Source organism: Schistocerca serialis, chromosome 9 (assembly GCF_023864345.2).
Source record: "Schistocerca serialis cubense isolate TAMUIC-IGC-003099 chromosome 9, iqSchSeri2.2, whole genome shotgun sequence".
In the NCBI taxonomy this organism is placed as follows: Eukaryota; Metazoa; Arthropoda; class Insecta; order Orthoptera; family Acrididae; genus Schistocerca; species Schistocerca serialis.
This window is the reverse complement of record NC_064646.1, coordinates 435,592,955-435,617,161: the sequence shown is the minus strand read 5'-3', so window position 1 is coordinate 435,617,161 and position 24,207 is coordinate 435,592,955. Positions and strand designations below refer to the sequence as shown.

The following is a 24,207-nucleotide window of genomic DNA, read 5'->3' as shown; positions in this document are numbered from 1 at the left end:
CAACATCGTGCAGCCCGCCTCCAGTGGTGTCGCGACAGGCGTGAATGGAGGGACGAATGGAGACGTGTCGTCTTCAGCGATGAGAGTCGCTTCTGCCTTGGTGCCAATGATGGTCGTATGCGTGTTTGGCGCCGTGCAGGTGAGCGCCACAATCAGGACTGCATACGACCGAGGCACACAGGGCCAACACCCGGCGTCATGGTGTGGGGAGCGATCTCCTACACTGGCCGTACACCACTGGTGATCGTCGAGGGGACACTAAATAGTGCACGGTACATCCAAACCGTCATCGAACCCATCGTTCTACCATTCCTAGACCGGCAAGGGAACTTGCTGTTCCAACAGGACAATGCACATCCGCATGTATCCCGTGCCACCCAACGTGCTCTAGAAGGTGTAAGTCAACTACCCTGGCCAGCAAGATCTCCGGATCTGTCCCCCATTGAGCATGTTTGGGACTGGATGAAGCGTCGTCTCACGCGGTCTGCACGTCCAGCACGAACGCTGGCCCAACTGAGGCGCCAGGTGGAAATGGCATGGCAAGCCGTTCCACAGGACTACATCCAGCATCTCTACGATCGTCTCCATGGGAGAATAGCAGCCAGCATTGCTGCGAATGGTGGATATACACTGTACTAGTGCCGACATTGTGCATGCTCTGTTGCCTGTGTCTATGTGACTGTGGTTCTGTCAGTGTGATCATGTGATGTATCTGAACCCAGGAATGTGTCAATAAAGTTTCCCCTTCCTGGGACAATGAATTCACGGTGTTCTTATTTCAATTTCCAGGAGTGTATATATACAACTACTCTGAGGTGACAAAAGTCATGGGATACATCCTAATATTGTGTAGGACCATCTACTGCCCGGCGTAGTGCAGCAACTCGACATGGCATGGACTCAACAAATCGTTGGAAGTCCCCTGCACAAATACTGATCCATGCTCTCTCTATGATCGTCCATAATCGCGATAGTGTTAACGGTGCAGGATGTTGTGCACGAAGTCGCCTTTCGATTTACCCCATAAATGTTTGATGGGATTCATATCAGGAGTTCTGGGTAGCCAAATCATTCGCTCGAATTGTCCATAATGTTCCTCAAACCACACACGAACAATTGTGACCCGTTGATATAGCGTATTGTCATCCATACAAATTTCATCATCGTTCGGGAACATGAGGTCCGTGAATGGCTGCATATTGTCTCCAAGTAGCCCAACACAACCATTTCGAGTCAATAATCGGTTCAACTCGAACAGAGGGCCCAGCCCATTCCATGTAAATACAGCCCACAATGTTACGGGACCACACCAGCTTGCACAGCGCCTGGTTGACAGCTTGGGTCCTTGGCTTCGCTGGGTCTGCGCCACACTCGAACACTACCATCAGCTCATACCAACTGAAATCGGAACTCATCCGATCAGGTCACGGTTTTCCAGTCGTCTAGCATCCAACCGATGTGGTCACGAGGCCAGGACAGGCACTGTAGGCAATATCGCGATGTTAGCAAAGGCGCTCCCGTCGGTCGTCTACTGCTAAATCTCATTAACGCCAAATTTCACCGCACTGTCCTAACAGATACGTTCGTCGTACGTCCCACATTGATTTCTGCGGTTATTTCACGCAGTGTTGTTTATATATTAGCACTGACAAACCCACGCAAATACCGATGCTCTCAGTCGTTAAGAGAAGGCCGCCGGCCACTGTGTTGTACGTGGTGAAAGGTAATTCCTATAGTTTCTGTTGTGCTGCCATAATCATGTCGGAAACGTTTTCACATGAATTATCTAAGTACAAAGGACAGCTCCGCCAATACTCTGCCCTTTTATACCTCGTGCACGCGAGACTACCGCCATCTGCACATGTGAACATCGCTACCTCGTGAACTTTGTCACCTTAGTGTATATTTATCGACGCCATCTCGTAACGTACCGTCTGACGCCGAATGATAAATACAAATTGATAAATGACACAACTGCTTAATGGATTGATGGATGATAATATTTTAGAAATTTCTGTATTCCGCCTACTTAACCGCTATTATGCTACGAAAATACTGATAACTGTTGTTTCATGATTTAGGTTACAAGAGCGCTAGTGTTTTGACGCAGTCTTCGATGCCTTTTTGTTAATTGCAGTAATCCAAAACACACACAAAATTTTCTAGCTTCACAGCGTTAAAACAGTCTATTCCTTTTCAGTTATCAACAACCAGTTTCCAGCTGATGGCACCATATTTTTTGATGTCGGAAATAACGAAATTTGATACATGGAATGGAGTTTGTGTAAATTTTTTTATAAATTGATAGATCTTTCGTTGGTTCAGGACTGAATTCTATTTGCTTGTATATGATGCTTCTTAACTGATATACGGACACTTCCGTGATGTACTTTTGCTCTGAAAGGCGTATGAGCATACGTCCACTATTTCTCGGACACTATCCACTGCCCTTCTTTTCCTATTTTTAGCCTACTTTCTAGATTAACGTACGCTCTCTTGCGTCGTTACGAGATCACGAAATCGGTAGGGCAGGAAATTGAAAAATTAACGTGAAATTCTAAGATCTTTTTAATAGCGGCTACGAATGTCTGCGATATTCTGTCTGCCAAAAAAACTCGATGAGAGCTCTCTGCTTGGAACGCTCCTCCGTTACAGGCTACATTTTGAAGGTTACGTATAGCACCGCCACCTATTGAAACTTCACGAAACTATGGGGTCTGAAGCGGGAATGTTCCACGACGTCTCACACCAAATTCTGCATTTTTTCAACCGAAAGGGGCCTAGAAAAAAAATGTTTTACGTTACTTGTTGAACGCCACTCGTATGTACAAGTGTGTGTATGTATGTACGTATGTTGACATATCTTCATAACCACTGGACCGATTTCAACCATACTTGGTACACATATCACTTACTGTCCGGAAAGAATGACTGTGAGGGTACGAACCACCTACCTATCAAAGGGGGTGGGCATGACAATGGACTGTAGACCACGACACGAGAACACCCATTATTTAATCATCCAGTATTTGAGAATGAGAGCACTTAGAGACTTGCTGCAAACTTCACGCATAATTTCAAACCATTACCAAACTTTTTCTCGCCGACGACACCCACAAAATGGCGAATCGCTTATTACATTTTCGTTGTCCATGCGTTACAAAAGCCACATGAAGCATGACGTTTTAATTTATTACTTCTTTGCCACTAACTATAACCGTGACACATTTTGCAGACATTATTCACATATATCACTGAATGACGTCATTGTTCGACATTTAGTTCAGGAGATGCGCGTCATAAATACCCAATGCATGAAAAACTACTACGTCATGCATATTGTTTTAAATTATTTCTTCTTTCCTACAATATTCGCAACACATTTCGCAGACAGTATCCACATACGTTTCCGATTTCACCTGCATGAATATATCATTTTATAACACATAGATTGTGAGATAGGACGTCAAATACTACTATGCCTGAAGATTAGATTAGATTCAGTTTTCACTCTATTGACCCAAAAGAGGAAGTAACTTTTCAAAAGATGAAGTAACTTCATTAATGAATGCTTTGTATCTCCGTTTGAGTCAGAAGTATTGTTAACATCAATCCAGTTCACGTCTTTGAGCATTCTCCTAAAATTCTCAATTTTTGACTGATTTATTACCATCCTGTACTCAGATTTAAAGATTTTTTTTATCCTGACAAGTTTCAACATTTAACACAAGATGCTGCATGTCGTAATCAGATAGCTCATTTACTATTGATTTTCTGATATGACTTTTTTCCTAGATGTGTCTACAAAGATATTATCAATAGCAGTCTCAGAGCATTTGCATACCCTAATTGCAAAGTTCACCGTAGGCATTTAATTGAATGACAGTGTTACTGGTTGCAATAATTATTCACTGACAGAGCTTTTCAATAAATCCACATTAAAATCACCAGGAACCACTATTTCTTTGTCTTTTACTGTGAGATGGGACAACAGAGCTTCCAGATTTTTTATGAAGGGATTCCAGTTTCCTGAAGGTGCTCTGTGTATATTTACTATCATAAAGAACTTATTATGAAATACTAGCTTCTAAGTGATGCTCGGAGGAAAATTTATTAATATCAGTATTCTTGAAATGAAAACCGTTTCTTAGAAATGTGCTGACTCCTCCTTTCTCCATATTTTCTCTACAGAAGTAAGAAGCTAACTTGAATCTTGTAACATGTAACATACCTATACCAGTGGTCTCATGATGTTCAGAGAGGCAAGTTATGTCAACTGGTTAGCTCAACTCTGATTATTCAACACAAACTAGCAACTCATTTAGCTTAGCCTTAGTCCTCAAATATTTTGATGCGATAAGGATAGTTGATTTTGTGCACTTGCTGAATTACAACTTGATGAACCTTATTCTTCCGTCAATTTTTGAATATCTCTAGTTTCAATCAGAGGCTGCCTGCATGAGTTGTGTACATTAAAATTTGCTTTTTGGATGCCTGAGATCCCATACCTGATACAAGCAGCCGTTCCACCTCCAAATTAACTCCTAATAAAAGAGTTTTTAATGAGGCCGGTCACAGCGCCACAGAACAGATGCAAGTCCAACACCAGTGTCTCGTGGCTGAAGCTCTCTTTACCAGGTCACCCTCAATTGAATAATTAGGATCTCTGTCTATGCTGTTGCCCACCCCACACATTATTACCACTGTGTCTTCCTTTCTGAAATCTTTGCAAAGTGAACCTACATCCTCTATCACCTGACCCAGACTTGCACAAGGTTTAAAAAACTTGTGACCTGGTAAACTGACCCTAGTTCATTCGGCAACAGTTGGCCAACACCTGTACCATGTGATCTACCTAACAACAAAACTTTCTTCTTCTTCATAACTTTTTCTGACTCCTTATTTCTCAAACACTTATGAAAAGTTTGTTGCGTCCTGTACTACATCTACTCGTGGCTCATTAGTTTCCAATTGCGACAACAGATGAAACCTGTTTTCCACACTGACAACAACACTGTCTGAGAAAGTCCTCTTCCCATTTCTTCTATAACCTGTTACCATTTCCCACCTCTCTTTTCCCTTCTCCCTCCTTAAACTTCCCAGATCTTGCTTTGCTTTACCTAGTTCCACCTGAAGGGCAGAAATCTTCTCCTCCCATTCCACTATCTTCCTGTCTCTACAGCAAATCCTACACAACCAATGTGCCTTGTTTATTTCTCTAGTTCGGACGCTGCTACAGTCACCTACATGAAAGAAACTTCAACAACCCTCACGCCACACCCTGTAACTTACAATCCTACGGCAAGTCATACACTTCTCACTCAAGGCAAAGAAATTTGAGCTTTATGTTAAGCAAGAATAGCTTCCTAGGCTACTAAATTAATATATTAAATTTCTTAGAAAGTTTAAGCATAAAGATTGGGTACTAATTCAAAACTTCCGGAGAAATAGAAACGATTAAATCTGTACTGTTTACGTGACAGAACAAAAGTAAAAAAAACTGAGCCTACACTATATGAACTTTTCACTTCGTCTAATTACTAGAGGATCAAATGTATAGCGTGTAGGAATACACTAACAGAACAAACTGTACTTTATTGATATCAAAGTGTGGCATCGAGTATGACATTTTAACATGTTATTTCTTCGCTTCATAACACATTTCGTAGACAATTTTGCACATCTACCAGTGCTTGTGCCTGGAAAATTACATCATTGTACAGCACATGATACAGGAGATGCGACGTCATAAATATTGAACTGCGTGAAAGTGAAACTGCAGGACGAAATCGCCAGACGAACAATTGAAATATGCGTGAAATACGAGCATGTTAAATATTTTTGAAATGAAATGATCGTATGACATTGTTGGCCGGGAGCCTCATCTGGAGAAGTTCGGCCACCGAGCACAAGTCTTAATTCAGTCGACGCCACACTGAGCGACTTCCGTGCCGCTGATGAAGATGAAGTGATGATGAGGAAAACAAACACCCAGTCCAAGAGCGGAGAAAATCTCCAACCCGGCCGGGAATCGAACGCTGGCCCACTGCATGAGAGGCAAGCACGTTAGCACTCAGCTTAACAGGCGGACACTTTTGAAATACATTTGACATGGGCGTATGCAGCCAAAACGACATGTAAAAAATTCATCCCAACCCTTTGGAACGATTTCAATCAACTTTGGGACACATTCTAGTTACAATCCGGAAAGAAAGAAATAAGATAAGGGGAAGAACCACCAGCCTTCTATTGGGAAGAATGTGATAACATAGAGAAGGGAGGACAAGGAGGTGGAGAGACAGCGAGAGAGGAGGAGGAGATAGACACAGATAAGAGGAGGAGGAGATATACAGAGACAGAAGATGCAGAATGGACAGAGAGAGGGGAGACAATCAGACAGAGGGAGAGGAGGAAATGGACAGAGAAAGAGAAGGGAAAGAAATGGATAGAGAGAGGAGGAGATGTACACAGAAAGAAAGTGGGAGGACATGAACAGGGAGAGGGCGTAAGTGATGGACAGAGAGATGGGGAGGAGGTAGACAAAAAGAGGGGAGAAGGAAAAAATTGTATTAGAGGAGGGAGGAGGAGGTCGACAAAGGGAGAAAACAGATGGGCAGAGGAGGAAGGACCCAATTTACAGAGAGGGGGAGGAGCCAATAGATAATATAAGGGGGGGGAGGAGGAGGAGATAAAGGGGGTGGAGTAGGTGGACAGAGAGGATGGTGGAGACGGACATAGAAATGGTGAAACAGTACATAGACAGAGAGAGCGGGCAGGAGGAGATGCACTAATAGAAGACTGGAATAAATACATACCTGGGCAACGCTGGGTATTTAGGTAGTGATAAACAAATGCCTTGTACATGCTAAAGAATATTTATGTCTATTTTAAAATAATAAAGACATTTATGTGCACTATACAGCGTGAAATAGGAGCTGTGTGATAAATAACGAACACATACTATATAAAGCATTTGTAAGTAACAAGTCATTTACGGCTTTTCAGTATACGTTTAGTAAACATATCTTCTATACAACACGAAAAGTTTAGCTTCTTGCAAATGCAGGAATATACCAAGTCTGTACTTTTTAATATTCTTCCAAATATATGTCGTTTTGAGTGACACCTTATTTCTATAAAATATGTTGTTGTGTTGGTCTAAAATTCGCTTCTAACAAAAAGTCCATTTTACGTGAAATTAACTTCCAACAGCCTTGTCTAAAGGCCGTCTTTGACACAATGTAGAACTTTGCTTTGACGTTGAACACGTTGTAATGACCAAGATATAGTTTCAAAACATCTGAGTTTGTGTGTGTATCTGTATTCTGTTGCCACAAATGTAATTTCGAATTTAAATAATCGTTGATGATCATACCAGGTCCATGGAATGTCCTTTAAACTCATTTTAAATTCCTTTAAATTATATTCCGTTATGTATTTCATAGGACGGTCATATGTTCGAAAAAATTCACAGCCCTCCATAATATTGCATGAACCGTGTCCTCTTGTTAGCTCACTACCTGAATAACACACAATTTATAATTTCCTTAATGTTCCGCAACTTTTTAGGGAAACCTCATCTACGTCACTTCTGTTGAATCCTCAGGAGGAAATTCTAATGGTTCATAGCTAAAGTTTCACATAACTGATCGAGTTTCCGTAACCATCATCCTTAAAAACCTGATGTTGTTGATGATGATGATGATGATAAAGACACGTCAAGCCCCGTAATTTCCAGTCTGCACAACAAGAATAGAACCAGAATGAAAAATGCTCCTAAAGTAGAAAAAAAGGTGAATATGTCCTGGATAGAGTTAGGGATGTAAAAGAAGGGAACTAGCTTTTAGACTTACGTAGCAGCTTCAAACACATTAAAATCAAAACATCGTGACACATTCGCGCTTTTTTGCTTGTTAGTATTAGTACCCAAGTAATGTAACAGAATGTATCGAGCCAAATAAAGTAACATACTACATGGTATCATGTCGTATAACATGACACATGTCATTATCTAATCTAATATGGCCTTTGTCGTGTCGTGCGATATGGCACAGCATATCACTAAAGTTCCGTATGATTTGTATATTGTTTACTACGCCTGACGAATCTTCTGAATTTTGGGCGCAGGACCAAAAACTTTTTAGTCTCTAAATTACAAGATGCAGGGGGCCAGTACGTACCCTACAGCTGAGAGAGGTCACTGCACGGGGAAGTAGGGTTAACTCGTACAAAAGCTCGAATATGTCAAGATGTTTCGATTTAAATGTGTCTGAAGCAGCCACATTAGTCGAAAAGCTAGTTCCATTACTTTATATCCCTAACTCTGCCCAGACCCATTCGACTTTTTCGTGCTGTTATCAGAGCATTTTTCATTCCGGTTCCCACTTTTGCCCTACCATAATTTTGACATTAAATTGCCTTAGCTTGGCAACCGATGTAGATCCTTTTTTACTCTGCCGACAACAGATCCGGTATAAATTTTCTTTAATGTCTTTCGAACATGTCGCTTATATCGTGGCAACAGATATAGCCTTCACAAAACAGCAATTCGACCAATAATTATATTTATTTACCTTCATGCAAAATTTGAACCGATTCGCACAAATCTGAAATATAGAAGTAGCGCGCGTATAAAAATTCACCAAAAAACGGAAAGACTGACCCGGTGTAAGTTTTTTATTGTCTTTCGAACTATTTTGCTTATATCGTGGCAACTGGTAAACCTTTCACAAAAGAACAGGTCGACAGTTAATTACACGTATTTATATATCTTCCTGCAAAATCTGGACCGATTCGCACAAGTGCGAAACATAGAACTGGTGCGCGTAAAAAACCCAACAAAAGACGTGTTTTATGCACGTAAAATTCGAATAAAACTACATTCCTGAAAGCGAGTTTTCAATTACATCGTAAGAATATGTTTTTTTATTTATTTGACATACTTTAAACTGTTTCCGCGCCTTCAAGTGGCGTAAGAAGCGAATGTACGTGCTACATTTAGCTCGACTTTAAACCGTCGTATCTCGACAATGAATAAAGTTTGTCGGATAAAAAAAATCCTCTGGACTTTATCCATTTATCTACCTTCGTGTAAAATTTGAACCGATTCGTATGAATTCAAAGTATAGAAATGGTAAGCTCCCTAAACCTCACAGAAAAATGTGTTTCTTGCACGTGAAATCCAAACGAAGGAAAGATTTTTCAAACAGTTAAAACTTAACTTAGACCAAACTCCGATACACCGGTGGACCAGATTTGAACCATCGGTCTTGCTCCAGTCCGGAGTTATTTAAGGGCGACTGTTTTTGCATGTAAGATCCAAACAGGAAGAGTGTTATTGCACACAAAATCCGAACGGCGCATATACAAACGTTGCCATGATCTGAATGTGAATTTCAGACCAATTAAAATCTTTTGCAAAAGGAATTAATCGATTCGCATTTTCCTAGGCACCAGATGGGGTTTGCCGCTCAAACATTGCTTAATATGCTGTAACATAGACAGTTCCTTGACTGGCTATACAAATGCTCTGCGCTAAACTAAAATCTTTTTACTCTATGTTCTTAGCTCAAAAAAGGAACCGTGCACCAAATTCCTCCCAAAGTACCATTCTGCTCGCGGCCTTTTCATACGTATTTGTTATAGCGCTTCCGTGCTGTGACGATAAATACGAGGGTTGTCCAGAAAGTAATGCACCGCATTTTTTTTCCTTCAACAATTCTTTATTGAACATAATGAGAGTTACACACACGAAAGAATGGTGTTTTATCTAACACTCTATTTTTACAATAATCTCCATCCAGTTCTATGGCCTTCCTCTACCGCGAAACAAGGGCGTGTATGCCCTGTCGGTACCAATCCTTGTCCTGGTGATGGAACCAGTGCTTCACGCTTTGGATCACGTCTGCATCGTCCTCAAACTGTGTTCCACGAGTGACATCCTTTAAAGGCCCAAACAAGTGGAAGTCGGAGTGGGCTAGGTCAGGGCTGTAGGGTGGAAGGGGTAACATCGTCCAACCCTGTTTTGCGATGTGTTCACCAGTCTCTGTACTTGTGGGGCCGAGCGTTATCGTGTTGCAGCAAAATATCTCCTGGGTTGCTGTGGCGCCGAAGTCGCCGGAAGCGCATCTTGAGCTTTGTTAATGTGTATACATGTGCTTCTAAGTAGTGGTACCGCCTCTTGGCATCACATCAACGAGGATCACACCTTCACAGTCCCAGAACACGGTGATCGCGACCTTACCGGTGGAAACAGTTTTTCTTCTGTGGAGAGTGGGAATGGGACCATTCCATCACTGTCGTTTTGTTTCGGGCTCAAAAGGGTGAACCCAGGTCTCATCACCTGTCACAATCCGGGACAAGGAGGCCCCCCCTCAGCTTCAAAACGTTGCAACAAATCAAGACAAATGTTTTTTCTGTGCGATTTGTGATCCACCGTTGGACACCGCGGAACCCATCTTGCACACACTTTTGAACATTCAAGACTACGGATAATTGCACCAGCACTTCTTTTACTGATTGAGAGATGGAACGCCAACTGCCGAGTTCTAATGCGTGTGTCCTCGCGAATGACAACATCAGCTCGCTGCAACATGTCAGGTGTCACAGCTGTGTATGGTCTCCCCGAGCGCTGCAAATCGTGGAGATCCGCTGAAGCGCCTTCAAATGACCTCACCCTCTGTGCCCAGTAACTAACTGCACTTCTGTCGACAGCAAATGCTCCATAGACTTTGCACAAGCGTTTATGGATGTTCCGTGCAGTTTCATCTCTGCACTGAGAAATTCAATGATGGCACGTTGGTTGTAACGTACATTACCTACAGACGTCATTTTGAAACTGTCTTGCAGCTACGCTATCTGTCGGAAGTGACGGAAACTTGGCATGTTCACTCGGGTGACTTCAAATAACACATACGTAAGGTTCACATTCGTAGCATTTGTGGTGTCACCGCCAGACACCACACTTGCTAGGTGGTAGCTTTAAATCGGCCGCGGTCCATTAGTACATGTCGGACCCGCGTGTCGCCACTTTCAGTGATAGCAGACCGAGCGCCACCACACGGCAGGTCTAGAGAGACGGACTAGCACTCGCCCCAGTTGTACGGACGACGTAGCAAGCGATGCACACTGACGAAGCCTCGCTCATTTGCAGAGCAGATAGTTAGAATAGCCTTCAGCTAAGTCAATGGCTACGAACTAGCAAGGCGCCATTAGCCTTACATAGCTTGTATCTAAAGAGTCTCACTTGTATCGTCAAGAGCGATGTACCACAAGGATGGATTAAAGTTAAGTATTCCAGCAGCTACGTACTTTTCTTTATAGCATTCATTACGTATCCTGTTTCAGACCTCACGCCCATCTGCGTGAGCTTAGCGCGTGCCTTTCGGCTACTTCCGAGTGGCGTGGTTGTCTTGTTACGCCACAACAGCATTGTTTTCGGCTGAGAAAATAAATGCGTTGCCCTGCTTTCTGGGCAACCCTCGCAGTATCCAAAAATGGATACATCTGTACATACAAAGAAGATCAGAAATAAAATATTTCACCACATACCCTCAAATTCAAGTTGCTGGTGTCTGCTTCTAAAACTCTGTGTGGCTGTGAATGATATAATGATGCTAAAATTACTTTGCAATCCACCAGCTCGTACGTTTAGAATTACGTAAACGGAGTTTACATGCACGTGTAAAACCCATCCCATGTGCAGGACGTGGTGAGGAACCATTTGGCAGCATGATTTCCCGTCAGACCAAGTCATCCTGGGGTGGACACTGACTGCGATGGCGTGGTGGTCTGAGTCGGTAGGTCATTGCACAACCGTATGATGTTGGGAAACACAGGAATTCTGGATCGCTCAGACCAGCTGAAGTTACCACCATGGGTTCTGATTGCCAGACTGATTATGACCATTCCCTAACGTTTTAATAGCTACCGACCTACACTGATGTGGTGACGCAGTGGTAATATGATAATTTCTCATACGATAACAAGACTGGCTAAAACAGCTCTTTATAGGTCGCTAACATAGTTCCAATCTCTCCCTGAGGTGGCGAGGGAGCGGTAAAGCATTTATCTAAATTAATCCACTCTGAATGTAACACAATTATTTAAATCTCCCGCCCTGCTTATTCCGCAATCGTGTGACATCAAAAAAGAAAGAAGATCAAACTAGAAAGCAAACTAAAAATAAAAAAAGCAGGTCGCTGGTGGAGTCCGAGAAATCGTGGGCGTATACTTTGATTCTTTAAAACTGTTTTGTTGAGAAGGGCACGATACAGATCAAGCTCTTATCTCTTTTGTCGGTGCCTGTCTTGTCCTTCCAATACCATTCCTTTGAAATTATTTTTTTATTTTCGACAAGTAGAACTTATTAATTAGAATTTGGCGGTTGTTACCGTTCTGAAATATGCTCTTCCGCTTATCAACAACGGATTTTTCTACCAGCGTGTTCTGAATTCTAAGTAATCTGATACCACAAATACACAGTACTTTGCCCCGACGCCGCCTTGCCAACGTCGGTAAGAGTAAATGATTCAATAACAGAATTACTCTGTTTATTGGGAAATGCATTTCAGAATGTAGGCAGGCAGCTGATATGTTTTTGTACGGATTCATATGAAATTTGGGCTTAACATACATTTTCCTAAGTTTTCTGTACGTGCAGAACACTTGATGAATACCAGAGAGGCCTAAACGTGCTGGTTACTTTACGCTTCTAGATTTTTGTCTAATAAATACAACGTAAAAATGAAAAATGTTGTCACTTAGTATTTTTAGTCAGGGGGTCAATCCCAGTTGTAAAGATAATGAGGGTGACGAATGCCTTGGACATCCCAGAAAATACGCGACAGATGCTAATGTGCAAAAATTAAGCAAATAATTGTTGTCAATCACCGTCAGATGGTTGGTTGGTGCTTATGGGCGCCCCAACGCCGAGGTTATCAGCGAATCACCGTAAGTTGCCGACGAGTACGAGTATCATTTGTCTGATGTAAATATCTTTTTTCAGGAATATTGGAGATGAAGCATATGGCAACAAAGTGCCGCATCTCGTTCAAAACTAGTCCATTAATTCATTAACACAAAGTGGTCCGTAAATCCCATCTTGGAAGAAGGGATATGAAACGAGTCAAGTCTGTAAAGTACCTAACAAGAAATTACGACTTATGGTAATCTACTGATACCGATAATTATGAGATCTAAAAATATGTGTTTATGTATACTAGGAGAAAATCAGCTACTTTAATAAAAAAAAAACGCCTATGCTCATCTTCCACAAACAACTGCTGTTTTCATCTGGTACTTGAAACAAAGAATCTACGTACTTGGTACAGCAGTCTATACACTGACAAAATCGAGATCTTTTTAATACGACGTTACAGTTATGAGATATTTACATCCCTGAGCAAAAGCAGATAAACTGCGGTAGTGGCTAACGAGGTAAGGTACGCTTTTAATTTCTTATTGACTATGTGGGGTTCTCAGTTTTCTGCATGTTGCCCACTGGCAGCCTGTCATATACCGGAACTTCAGTGCCAGTTCCACGTTCCACCCCTGATAATCCACCCAGTACTGCCCGGCCGCCGTGTCGTCCTGTGACAAATACCGTCATCTAGACGTGGTGTGGAGGGCCATGGTGTTATCACACCATCCTCACGGCCGTTGTCAGCTTTCCAGGCCTTCAGATGCAACTCCTCAATCGACTTCATGAGGGTGAGTGCATCCCGTACAAGTCCACCCACCTGGCAATACTGGGGACTGAAATCAGCCGCACTGTGACTAATAGCCTATACTATTTAGAGAGAAAACAGTATACGCATTGACATGTAAATCTCATAATACTCAGATCGCTGAGGAACCTTCTGAAAAATGTTCATTTATCAACTTCGCACAGTATTCCAACTGCAGGCTTCTATGGAGAAGTATCTTCCTGACGTTATCTGCGTTATTCCAGATGATTACACAACATGACAGTAGAAAGTGATAGTACGCAAAGGACGTTAGCAATCCCGCCTTCCAGCTCATCACACTAAGAGAGATTTCTAAGTTAAAGTCAGACAGAACTGAGCTGTTAACATACGCACGAGCCAGTGTCATAACAACTGCAGAATGAACATTGCTGAGGAGTTACTCAGTGAAGTTCACAAAGACGAAGCTCTGCTGAAACGGTTCATTACTGCTGATATGGATTTATGCGTATGAAACAGAAGTCCGGTCGGATCAATTGAAGCTTCGTAGAGAGCCAAGGACGGAAAAAAAGCTCGTCAAGCTTCTGCTCACCGTGTTTGTCGGTTTCAACAGTGCAAGACGAGGAGAACAGAGCAAGTGCCATTATCCGGGTTTCCCAGAAACTTCGTTCGGTGGAAGAGAGGTCAAAGTAAGCGAACACGCGTCACCGCTTACCCGTAGATAATCGACCGTTTCTGAAAAAGCGACAGTCAATGTCTTAGAGATACTTTATGTGCCTTTTAGAGAGTAAATATATCAAGTGAAGCGATGGCGGAGCGGTTTTACACTTTTCAGCCCCGTGTTCGAAACCCAACTATTATTTTTATGTTTGTTTTTCATGTAGCTACCCACCTCCAGTGTATACTGATATAATGTTAGTCTCATTCGTCAACTATTTGTACGTCTGGTGAATGAATTTAAAAAATCTGTGAATGAACAACAAAATTATTAGAAATCGTTTTCGCCTAAAATGGCGTGGTGTACCTTGATTGATGATCGACTGCAGTTTTCGGTAAAGTCATCCGTTATGCGTGATTTGCCGCAAAATTATTGCCTCCATTTAAAATCTTTAGCAGTGTTAAAGATATTTCTTTTCCGAATGAGATTCATACGAAGAAATTGACTGTGGCAAACATGCCTTCGCGCGATCCGTGTTCGGATTTTCTACGTTTATATTTCCACGAGCGACATAATCGATGGGCACACACCACATCTTACTGAAGAATGAACATAAGAATAAAATATAAGATTAGTATAAGAACTGAAATAACAATGAAATATGATAAAATCAGAATTTAAAAAGATTTTAACCCCTGAAAATACCATACATATATATATTCTATAATAAACGCATGCCACTTATTGTGAAATAGAGTTGTAAATTAATATAACTCCATTGTGTAACTCAACTTGGTAAGAAACACTCGTGTGGTAACTTTCTATCTAGGTGGGTAGATAAATGAAAAAAATGAAATAATATAAATACAATAAATAAAAGCAATAATCGGGTTTTGAACACTGGGCGCAGAAAGTGGAAGGCCGCAACGCTAGCCACTGTGCCATCATTTTGGCGAAAATTTTCGGGTGCTAAAAGGCATATAAATTATATCGAAAACTTTGATTTCGTTTTGTCAGAAACTGTCGAGTGTCTACGGATAAGGTGGGACATATGTTCACTTATTTTGACCCCTCCTTCACCGAGCGAAGTTTCAGGGAAATTAGGTAATGGCATTTGCCGCGTTTTTCTCCTGGGTAGTTGCGACCTGGTCACAAAATGGTTCAAATGGCTCTGAGCACTATGGGACTCAACTGCTGTGGTCATCAGTCCCCTAGAATTTAGAACTACTTAAACCTAACTAACCTAAGGACATCACACACATCCATGCCCGAGGCAGGATTCGAACCTGCGACCGCAGCAGTCGCACGGTTCCGGACTGTGCGCCTAGAACCGCGAGACCACCGCGGCTGGCGACCTGGTCACACTGTCAATAAGGAGGAATAGCTGGAAACAATACGTTGTTGGCGTGAAGTAGTCTGAAGGAAACATACGGATTTGCCTACATCTATATCTATACAGCTAAGTACAATATGTGGTTTGTTGCAAGTGCTAGCTTAACTCTTGAAGTTTCTTGGGATATGCTTCTATACGTGCTCTCACAGCATCTGATTTTCTCTCTTTCCTGTTACAGGTGGCGTAATTTAGGAGTGCTTTTGTCACAATGGTGTCTATGAAGGAGAAAGCGCAATGCGTTTTGTGGTTTCATTAAACACACTCGCCTATACAGTTCAGCGATAGTTCCGAAGTGCCTATGGTCAAGATCCGCCAGATGTGGAGAGCACCAAAGGGTCGTCTCAAAACATCAAAGAGACTGGCAGTGTTGGCTACAAGGCGACAAGAGATATACCGGGAGTGGGTAGCGACGCTTGATATCGTGCATACAAACTTTCAACGTATTCCGCTGAAACCTACACGTCGTGTTTCTGGAGAAACAGGCATACCTCAGAGCACTGTGGTGAAGATTTGACACAAACGGCTGCATATCCATGTAGCTCCTGCAAGTTACGCAGCAAGATGATGCACCCAGATGTACCGAGTTTGTTGGGAACATGCTGGAACGAATCGATGCAGATAATGACTGCCTTAATAAAGTTTGTTTATCCGATGAAGCGACTTTTGATATCTCTGGGAAAGTAAACAGATAGATGTCCTGATCAACGGATCGGAGAATCCACGTATCATGACACAGAAGATAAGGGACAGTCGAAAAGTGAATGTCTGGTGTGGATTACTGCACAACACGATTCTTGTACCGATCTGTTTTACTGAGCCTACCATTACGGCAATAGTTTACATGCAGATGTTGTAACTCTACGTTGTCGCTCAGTTACAAGAATTTCAACATGGGTAGTGTTCCAACAACATGGTGCACCACTACGCTGTTCGCCAGTTCTTGGATGAAACTTTTCCGGACAGATGAATCGATAGATACGGTATGATATCATGACCACCATCTTTACCAAACATTACATCTCATGCATTTTTTCGTGTTTTAAGTTAAGGATGAACTGTTTAGTTCCTGATTTGCAAACTTTTACGACATTAATCGAGATTCTTTAGGGGCGGAGACGGATAAGACGTTGGGAAAGAAGTAAACGTAAACACCACTCACGGTTTTGGAAAAAGACATGAGGAGAAATTGAGTACTAGGTATATCTTCTAGGAGCAACAAACGTAATGCACGTTATGTGCTGTTCGAGCACATGTGGAAATTTATCGATAGAGAGTTAAGCTACCATTTGCATAGTTTCTTATAAAAAAATTACTGTAACACTGATCGAAACAAACTAGTGACGTTTCATCGTTGGTATCAATACAAATTTCTACCGCAGTGGACATAACTGCAGCTGTTACACCTGTCGCTCCTTCGCTTCTTCGGCAGTCGGTTACTTTTCTGATGATGACAATGCTATCGAAAACTCGAATCTTCATCGAGAATAAGCGCCACAAGTGAAAATAGAACATTTAATACAATGAATCGTTGCGTAAGTCTTCGGGGTTATATAATGTCTATCTTTCTAATTATGTTTTTATCGAACACTAGTTGACAGGAGCCACGGTAAACTAACTGTAGGGAATGTTTCAGTGAATGTTGGGCGTCGTTATACAGAGATAAAGAATATACGAACATACCGTAGCACGCGTCGTACCTAAATAGGTAGGAGTAGACGAGCGCACGACTTCCCCCGTGAGTCACGCCTGGACATGACTTGAGTGTGAGTCACGGCAGAAACGTCAGAAGCAGGCACGAAAGGCAGTTCAAGTACAGGTGCATAAAACAGGGCCCTGCCGCTTCGGCAGTCGACAGCCTGTGTAAAATCTAAATTAATTACGGGTATGGTAGAATGCAGTACCAATTTTGGTAGAAAATACGCTGATATCTCGTTTTTTCGAAAACTGTTAATTGATATAAAATTATCCCTTTGTAGTATCATCCACGAAATGCAGTAATTAAGGGCCAACGCTTCTTTCAGTGTTGTGGTACTCGGTGTTCAGAACAGTGTTAATTTGCTGTTCCTATTTTTTTGCCTACACTGAAAGGCAAAAAAGTTCAACACCCAGAAGGGGAGTAGGAAATGAAACGAAACTCGAGTCAAATTTACATAGTAGTCGGCACTATGAGCCCATTTATCAGTATGGCGTTATACTCCCTCTAGGCAACATACTTACAGTGATTCGGTTGGAAAGCCTGGGCAAGCTGTCTCACAATTGTTGTCACTGTTCCTTCAAATCCCTAACGCTGGCACGAAATTGACATCCGAGCTGGTCTCTCACGGTTTCTATTGTGGACGGATCTGGGAATCTCTCTGGCCACGTGAACACCTGAACATCACTCAGGCAGTTCGTAGAACTGGATACTGTCGCATCAGGGAACAGCTGTTGCGCCGTCTGAGTTCCCTCAGTGACTGCCAACCGTGACCTGAAATTATACCAGGTGGCTCGCCACAAGATGGCGTCAGAAATAACACCGCTGTACCTATCCAAAACGTTTCGTCACTATACCACTTCATGTGGGGAAGTGCAGAACCGCGATTCGTCGCTGAACACTGCGCGATGCCATTCGTCAGCAGTCCGTGAAGTGGTCACGGGACAACTCCAAACGCAGGTGTTTGTGTCCTGTTAACGGCTAGCCTACGCATGGGACGGTAATTACCGTCCGTCTGGCGCTACCAATGGCGCAGGATGACGCAGAGTGTTGGGGGAAGTTCATTACTTGTCCTCTGACAGCAGGCTCACATGTGAAGCGACTATGGTTCAAATGGCTCTGAGCACTATGGGACTCAACTTCTGAGGTCATTAGTCCCCTAGAACTTAGAACTAGTTAAACCTAACTAACCTAAGGACATCACAAACATCCGTGCCCGAGGCAGGATTCGAACCTGCGACAGTAGCGGTCTCGCGGTTCCAGACTGCAGCGTCTAGAACCGCGCGGCCACTTCGGCCGGCGAAGCGACTATGATGTGTTTAGCGCACAATACGGCGATCCCACCTTGTGCTGGTCAGACGTGGTAAGCTGACAATACGATGTTGTAAATCGTCTTAGGTGGTCGGAGTTTGTACACGTACTTCACCTTTAAGTTAACGCAAGAGAAAAAATTTCAGTGGCGTAAAATCAGTCGAACGTGTAGACCAACTGATAATGAAACCACACAATTTCTGAGACTTTACTGATTTTATGTATATAGACTGAAACGGTGAGTGAAACTTTTCTACCAAGGCCGAGAATCGAAACCAGGTCTCACGGTTACTAGGTACGTGCGTCAGCCACTACGCCACCCTGGCAGTGCGGTTCACACAACTACACTGATTACCCTGCTACACCGCCCTCCCCAATTCAAATTCTCACTGCCACCCAAGTCTACTCTAAAATCCCCTTACACACGAACAGAATTTCCAAAGCTCTCCAAGTTCTGGAACAGCACCTCAGCATCAAACTGGAGGTTTCAGCCTGAAACCCAGATGCAGCTACTTATACAAATCGAATGGCATAATTTCAGCGACTTTACTGGTTTCACACACATGTGATTTTATGTATATAGACTGAGGCACCTAAGTTTCAGGCTGGATACCCCGTTTACGTTCAATGCTGCGGTGCTTTTGAGAGTTTATGATCTTCCTCGGCGTCTCTTGCAGAAAACGATGGTCTCCGAGGACCCCCAATGAAGAATGTGTTACTTTAAATAACAGTTTACGACAACCTTCTGGAAAAATCATCATTATAAAACTTCTCAAAGAAAGCCATCGATTACATGTTAAAAACAAATAACTCCTAAGTTATAAATGTTGTAATTGCTCCAAAACTATGAATCTCGTTTTTAAACAGTGAAACAACGTCGAATTCGCCTCTTTCGATGTGCAATACTTGCAGGAGAAATTACTATAGATTCATTTTTAAAAAAAGGAAAAAACTTGTTACTGAAATCTCTGTAATTAATACAGCTATCCAAATTGACTATACCTCATTTAGTGATCACTTTTTCACAATAAATCTGGGTAAAAACACAATTACAATATCTTAACTGTTTCTGAAGTATTTGAGATGAACATCTTTCCTCAATAACATTTGCACCTTTAATATTGAAATGTTATTGACATCGTCTAAAACATACGAATCTTTGTTTTGCTAACAAAGTGATACGAATCACTCGCATTGTGCAGCCAGCCCTTTGTTAATTTTCTGATTTTGTCACTTACAGTAGTTTCTTTTATTGATATATACAGTACTTTCGTGTTTGTGTTGAAATATTATTAACAAATTATTTCGTTTCAAAGGTGGATTCTACGTTACAGTGACTGGCGTGTAGCGTAGCTAGAAGACCAGGTTAGCCTGACAGCTGATAGTTTCTTTTTCTATTACGTACTGTTTACCAGCGTCCAGAGCGCTGCAGTATTCATGGTGCTAAGGGTATAAGAGCAGATATTTTTCTTGGTGACTGAGGACGTTGTACTGAACGATATTACATCAGTATTTACTTCATTCGCAGACTAATTATTATAGCTATTATGAGTAGTACGTTTTTAAGTTAGTTAGTGCCTATAAGTACAGTGGCATGAGGAAGCTATCAAAGCTTATTTTCCTCTGGGCAGCAGGTCAGGTGTTGGCGTGTGGACGCAAAAAGGTTTGTCAATACTGACAGGTGTAGTCAACTTAATGGTGCAGTTACGACTGTGCAGAAAACATGAGGTGAACACACTGTATAATACATCAATATCAGAGACACCAGGATACTGCAAAGCCAATAAATTAAAATTCAGTGTGAAATTGTTTAGTATGTCTTTGTGTGTACTTGCCCCTACACGCAAAGCGCTTTTCTCCAAAAATTCGGTCTGATTGCACTCTGGCATCTAGTATGTTAAATAACATCAAAAATAAATTATTTGGAAAGAATGACGTACTGTATTGAAGATAAAGTGATCACTTACGTTCTTTTATTTTTATCCTTTTGATATATTATGAGGATTTCTCAAGCCGTTCATTTTTATAAAATAATTACCATCTTCGGACTGTCAAAAGGTAAAAAGAGGACACAAAGAATGATTGTATAACCTACAGTCTGCCAAGTAATTACCTACGTAATGATAAAAAAGAAGAAATTTGTAGTAAACAACAAAACGGAAACAGCTTGCAGTTTATGTCTTTAGGTACGGTACGACTTCATTCTTTCTTATTCTTACGCAGGTAGTAAATTTGCAGATTGTATAGATTATACAATGATTCTGCGTGTCCCCCATTTTATCTGTTGCAAATCTAAAGATGACCACTGGATTGTTGTGACCAGTCTAATTTCTTGAGGCTTTACTAAACCGTTAGTAGAACAATACAAAAAGGTCAAATTTGCCCTAATAAATAAAATTAGCTTCGATATGCCATAATGAAAAAAACGAAATCCCCTTAATTCTTACCACTACCACGTGAATAGCAGGCGATACCAGACGGTAATAAACGGCACCTCTCTCTCTCTCTCTCTCTCTCTCTCTCTCTCACTCACTCAATTAACACACACACACACACACACACACACACACACACACACACACACATACACACACAGGGCAATCCACTCTGATAAAAGGAGTGGGCAACAACGGTATAGTTTTTTTATAAAACGAAATTACTTGAAGAGGGGAAATATAAAAAGTTCTGAGTGCCGTTTTTTTCCACAAAACTGGTTTTCTGTGATATTGTGTTCTCGGTACTCTCTTTCACGTTCTTAGGGTTGTTCTAAGTACCTACTCGCGGAGAAAATGTTTCATAAATTCATTACTAGATGGCAAACGGACTTTGGGCCAAATAGTGCTCGCCTCTGGAGTTTCATGTGACATGCGTTAAAGTCTTTGTTCAGCAAGATTCTTGAATACGCTAAAGCTGTGAACCGGATCCATGTAACTCCAATCAATACAACTGACTTCTTTGGTTTTAAAGACTGTTGTCAATGCAGTCTGATTAAAGTGTCTCATACTCCAGCACTTGAAATACCTATTAAAAATTCTTACTGTGAAACAGAAGAATGGAAAAATGCCAGAGTATTCAGAAGAGGAAAAACGATGGCTGATGAATGAAATGCCGTACTTTATCTGAACGATCGGTCACGTTTACCAGTTGCAAAACATATCGACCTGTTTACGACGTTGCCATTTCATCTTCAACTGCACAGGGAATTCTGTAGTAAACTTCGCAACATCTGATCCCAAGAGTGGAGTTGTGTCAGAAACAGAAGTCAGTTCTGATAGGCTTTTTTCTCGGATTTAATTTTGTTATGCCCTTGCAAAAAATTTAAGAGATATAAGAAAAGGTTTTTGTTGAGTATAATTCTATTAGTTAAAAAATTACTGCTGTGTTTCTTTACTTGTGTTATTACAAATAAAGCCTAGCGCTTCAGTATTAGTGGCACTTGAAACAGAAACTTTCTTACGGACTGTCAGAAGCAGTCACTTCTGTAGCGTTTGACCTAGAACTTTTATAATACATTATTCGTTTTCTAATTTTTCTTATTATTGTTTGCAGCGATGAGGTCAACAGCATAATTCTGAGATGTCAGAACACATTCTCAATTTTTCAGATACATAGAAGTTATGTAGAAAATGTGATACATAATTTCTGGGTCTCCTAACAAATGTGTAATTTGGTGCTTTGAGCGTTTGACATCGCCACTGTTCGTTTGATGGCTGTAATTGAAAATAACCACGTTCAGTAGTAAGTTGAGGTGGTTGTTAAGTTAATTACTTAACAATTCTTCCGCAGTCGCAACGGAAACGTCGCTATATCATTGGCTATACCGCTCCGGCTTCATAACTTGCTATGACCGCTCGCATGACGCGTTACCGACGTAACACTATGAGCGTTAGAGCGCCGTCGACCCCTCATAAAGCTGCACCAAAAATTTTTGGAGGATGGGTGCGAAAGCGTGTGAATTGTATAGATGTTGAGGACTAGTATTTAGAGAAACAACAGAACGACTTGAGGAATAATACGCTATTGTGAAACCTTGGAAAGGCAAACCTTGTAAACCTGGAGCGCACGGCTCGCGACTCCGCGCTGCTGGAGAGGGGTCGGTGCAGCTCGGCTGCCGTCGGCGCTCCAGCGGCGCTCCTGGAGTCCAGCCGGTGCGGCGGCGGCGGACGGTCTGGGCACCCCATACTTCCAGCCGGTGGTCACTGACGCCCAGCCGACGGTATTGACCCACCGTCGCTGTGGTGACCGCGCCGAAACACGCACCACTTACAGCGTACACCCGCCCGCTCCGGGAACGGGCTGCATTTCCAGCGATACGCTATCTCGTGCGATTACGCCAGAGTCGAGTGGAAAGATCACAGCGTGGAAGCACACGCGACAGGTGTCGCAGATTTCTCCTCTCCTGACTGTAGCGTGCTGTGCCACTTTGTCTCCTTATTCTGTAGAATTAGCGACCAGGGAACAACATCGTGTCATCAGAAGCCTACCCCCTTTTTAAGGCGTCTTTGTTGGTTTGCTTTATTGTCTATCTGTTTGTTCAGCGCAAATTTTCCAATTGAATTTCAATTAACTTTCTGAAGTGCTAGAGCAGTGTTCGCCAAATTGCAGCCCACGGGACGCATGCGGCGCGAGTCAACAATTCGTGCGGCCTGCGGTTCTCATAGGGGAATGAGTTGGCATCCCGATTCTTGTATATTTGTTGTATTTGTGGTACGTAAGCTTCAGAACTCAAATATTAAACTCATAAAATAGTTGGATACAACTTTCAAAAAGTCTCGAGAAAACTTTGAAGTTTTCCACCAGTCTCTAATATGATAAAGAAAGGTCCATATTTCTCGACCATCCGAGCACGGCCGAGCGTTAGCTCAGCGTCTTCGGTCAAAAGGTTAGCACCCCTCTTTAATAAAAAAACTGAGTGAACGGATAAACTATGAACTTGAACAGCTGTCATGGGACGTCCGTCCCGAACAAATGCAACGAACAAAACATAAAAAGACATGGCTGTGTGGTAGACTGCTCGCCACCACGTAGGAGTTTTAGGTTCGATTCCTGGCTGACGCAAATTATTAAACAGAGGTGCATGATCTACTAGCAATTCCGTGAAGTGTAAAACACATAAAGATAGGAAAATATCAGCAGTGCTCCAGACTGGTAATCGCTGGTTCGAGCCATGTTTCGGTCATTACTTTCTTCGTTTACTTTCGTTCAATTCGAATACCTATATCATGTAAAATTCATCAAATATATGGTAATTAACGGATACCTAATTGATAATTTCATGAAAAATGCACGTCTTCTCATTTCTAATTTTATATCGCATACAAAAATCCATAAAATACGCATACAAATATAAATGCTTGGTTACTGATCTTTTACAAACGATTGTTGTGATTAAAAAGACACTACATATTAAATTCTTTTTCATCCTTACGTATTTTGCGCCTCATAGAAGTGTTCATGGGAAAAACTT

The 24,207-nt window shown here is 41.9% G+C and overlaps 1 protein-coding gene across 1 annotated transcript in view; it reads right to left on the bottom strand.

Moving 5' to 3' along the window:
• The window catches only part of LOC126419688 (transient receptor potential channel pyrexia-like), a 213,010-nt gene extending 190,089 nt beyond the window's left edge, over positions 1 to 22,921 (bottom strand). Inside the window, exon 1 of the mRNA XM_050086872.1 lies at positions 22,785 to 22,921. Coding sequence (XP_049942829.1) covers positions 22,785 to 22,921 — 137 coding nt within the window. The remainder of the gene's footprint in view (positions 1 to 22,784) is intronic.
• Positions 22,922 to 24,207: the final 1,286 nt, after the last annotated feature.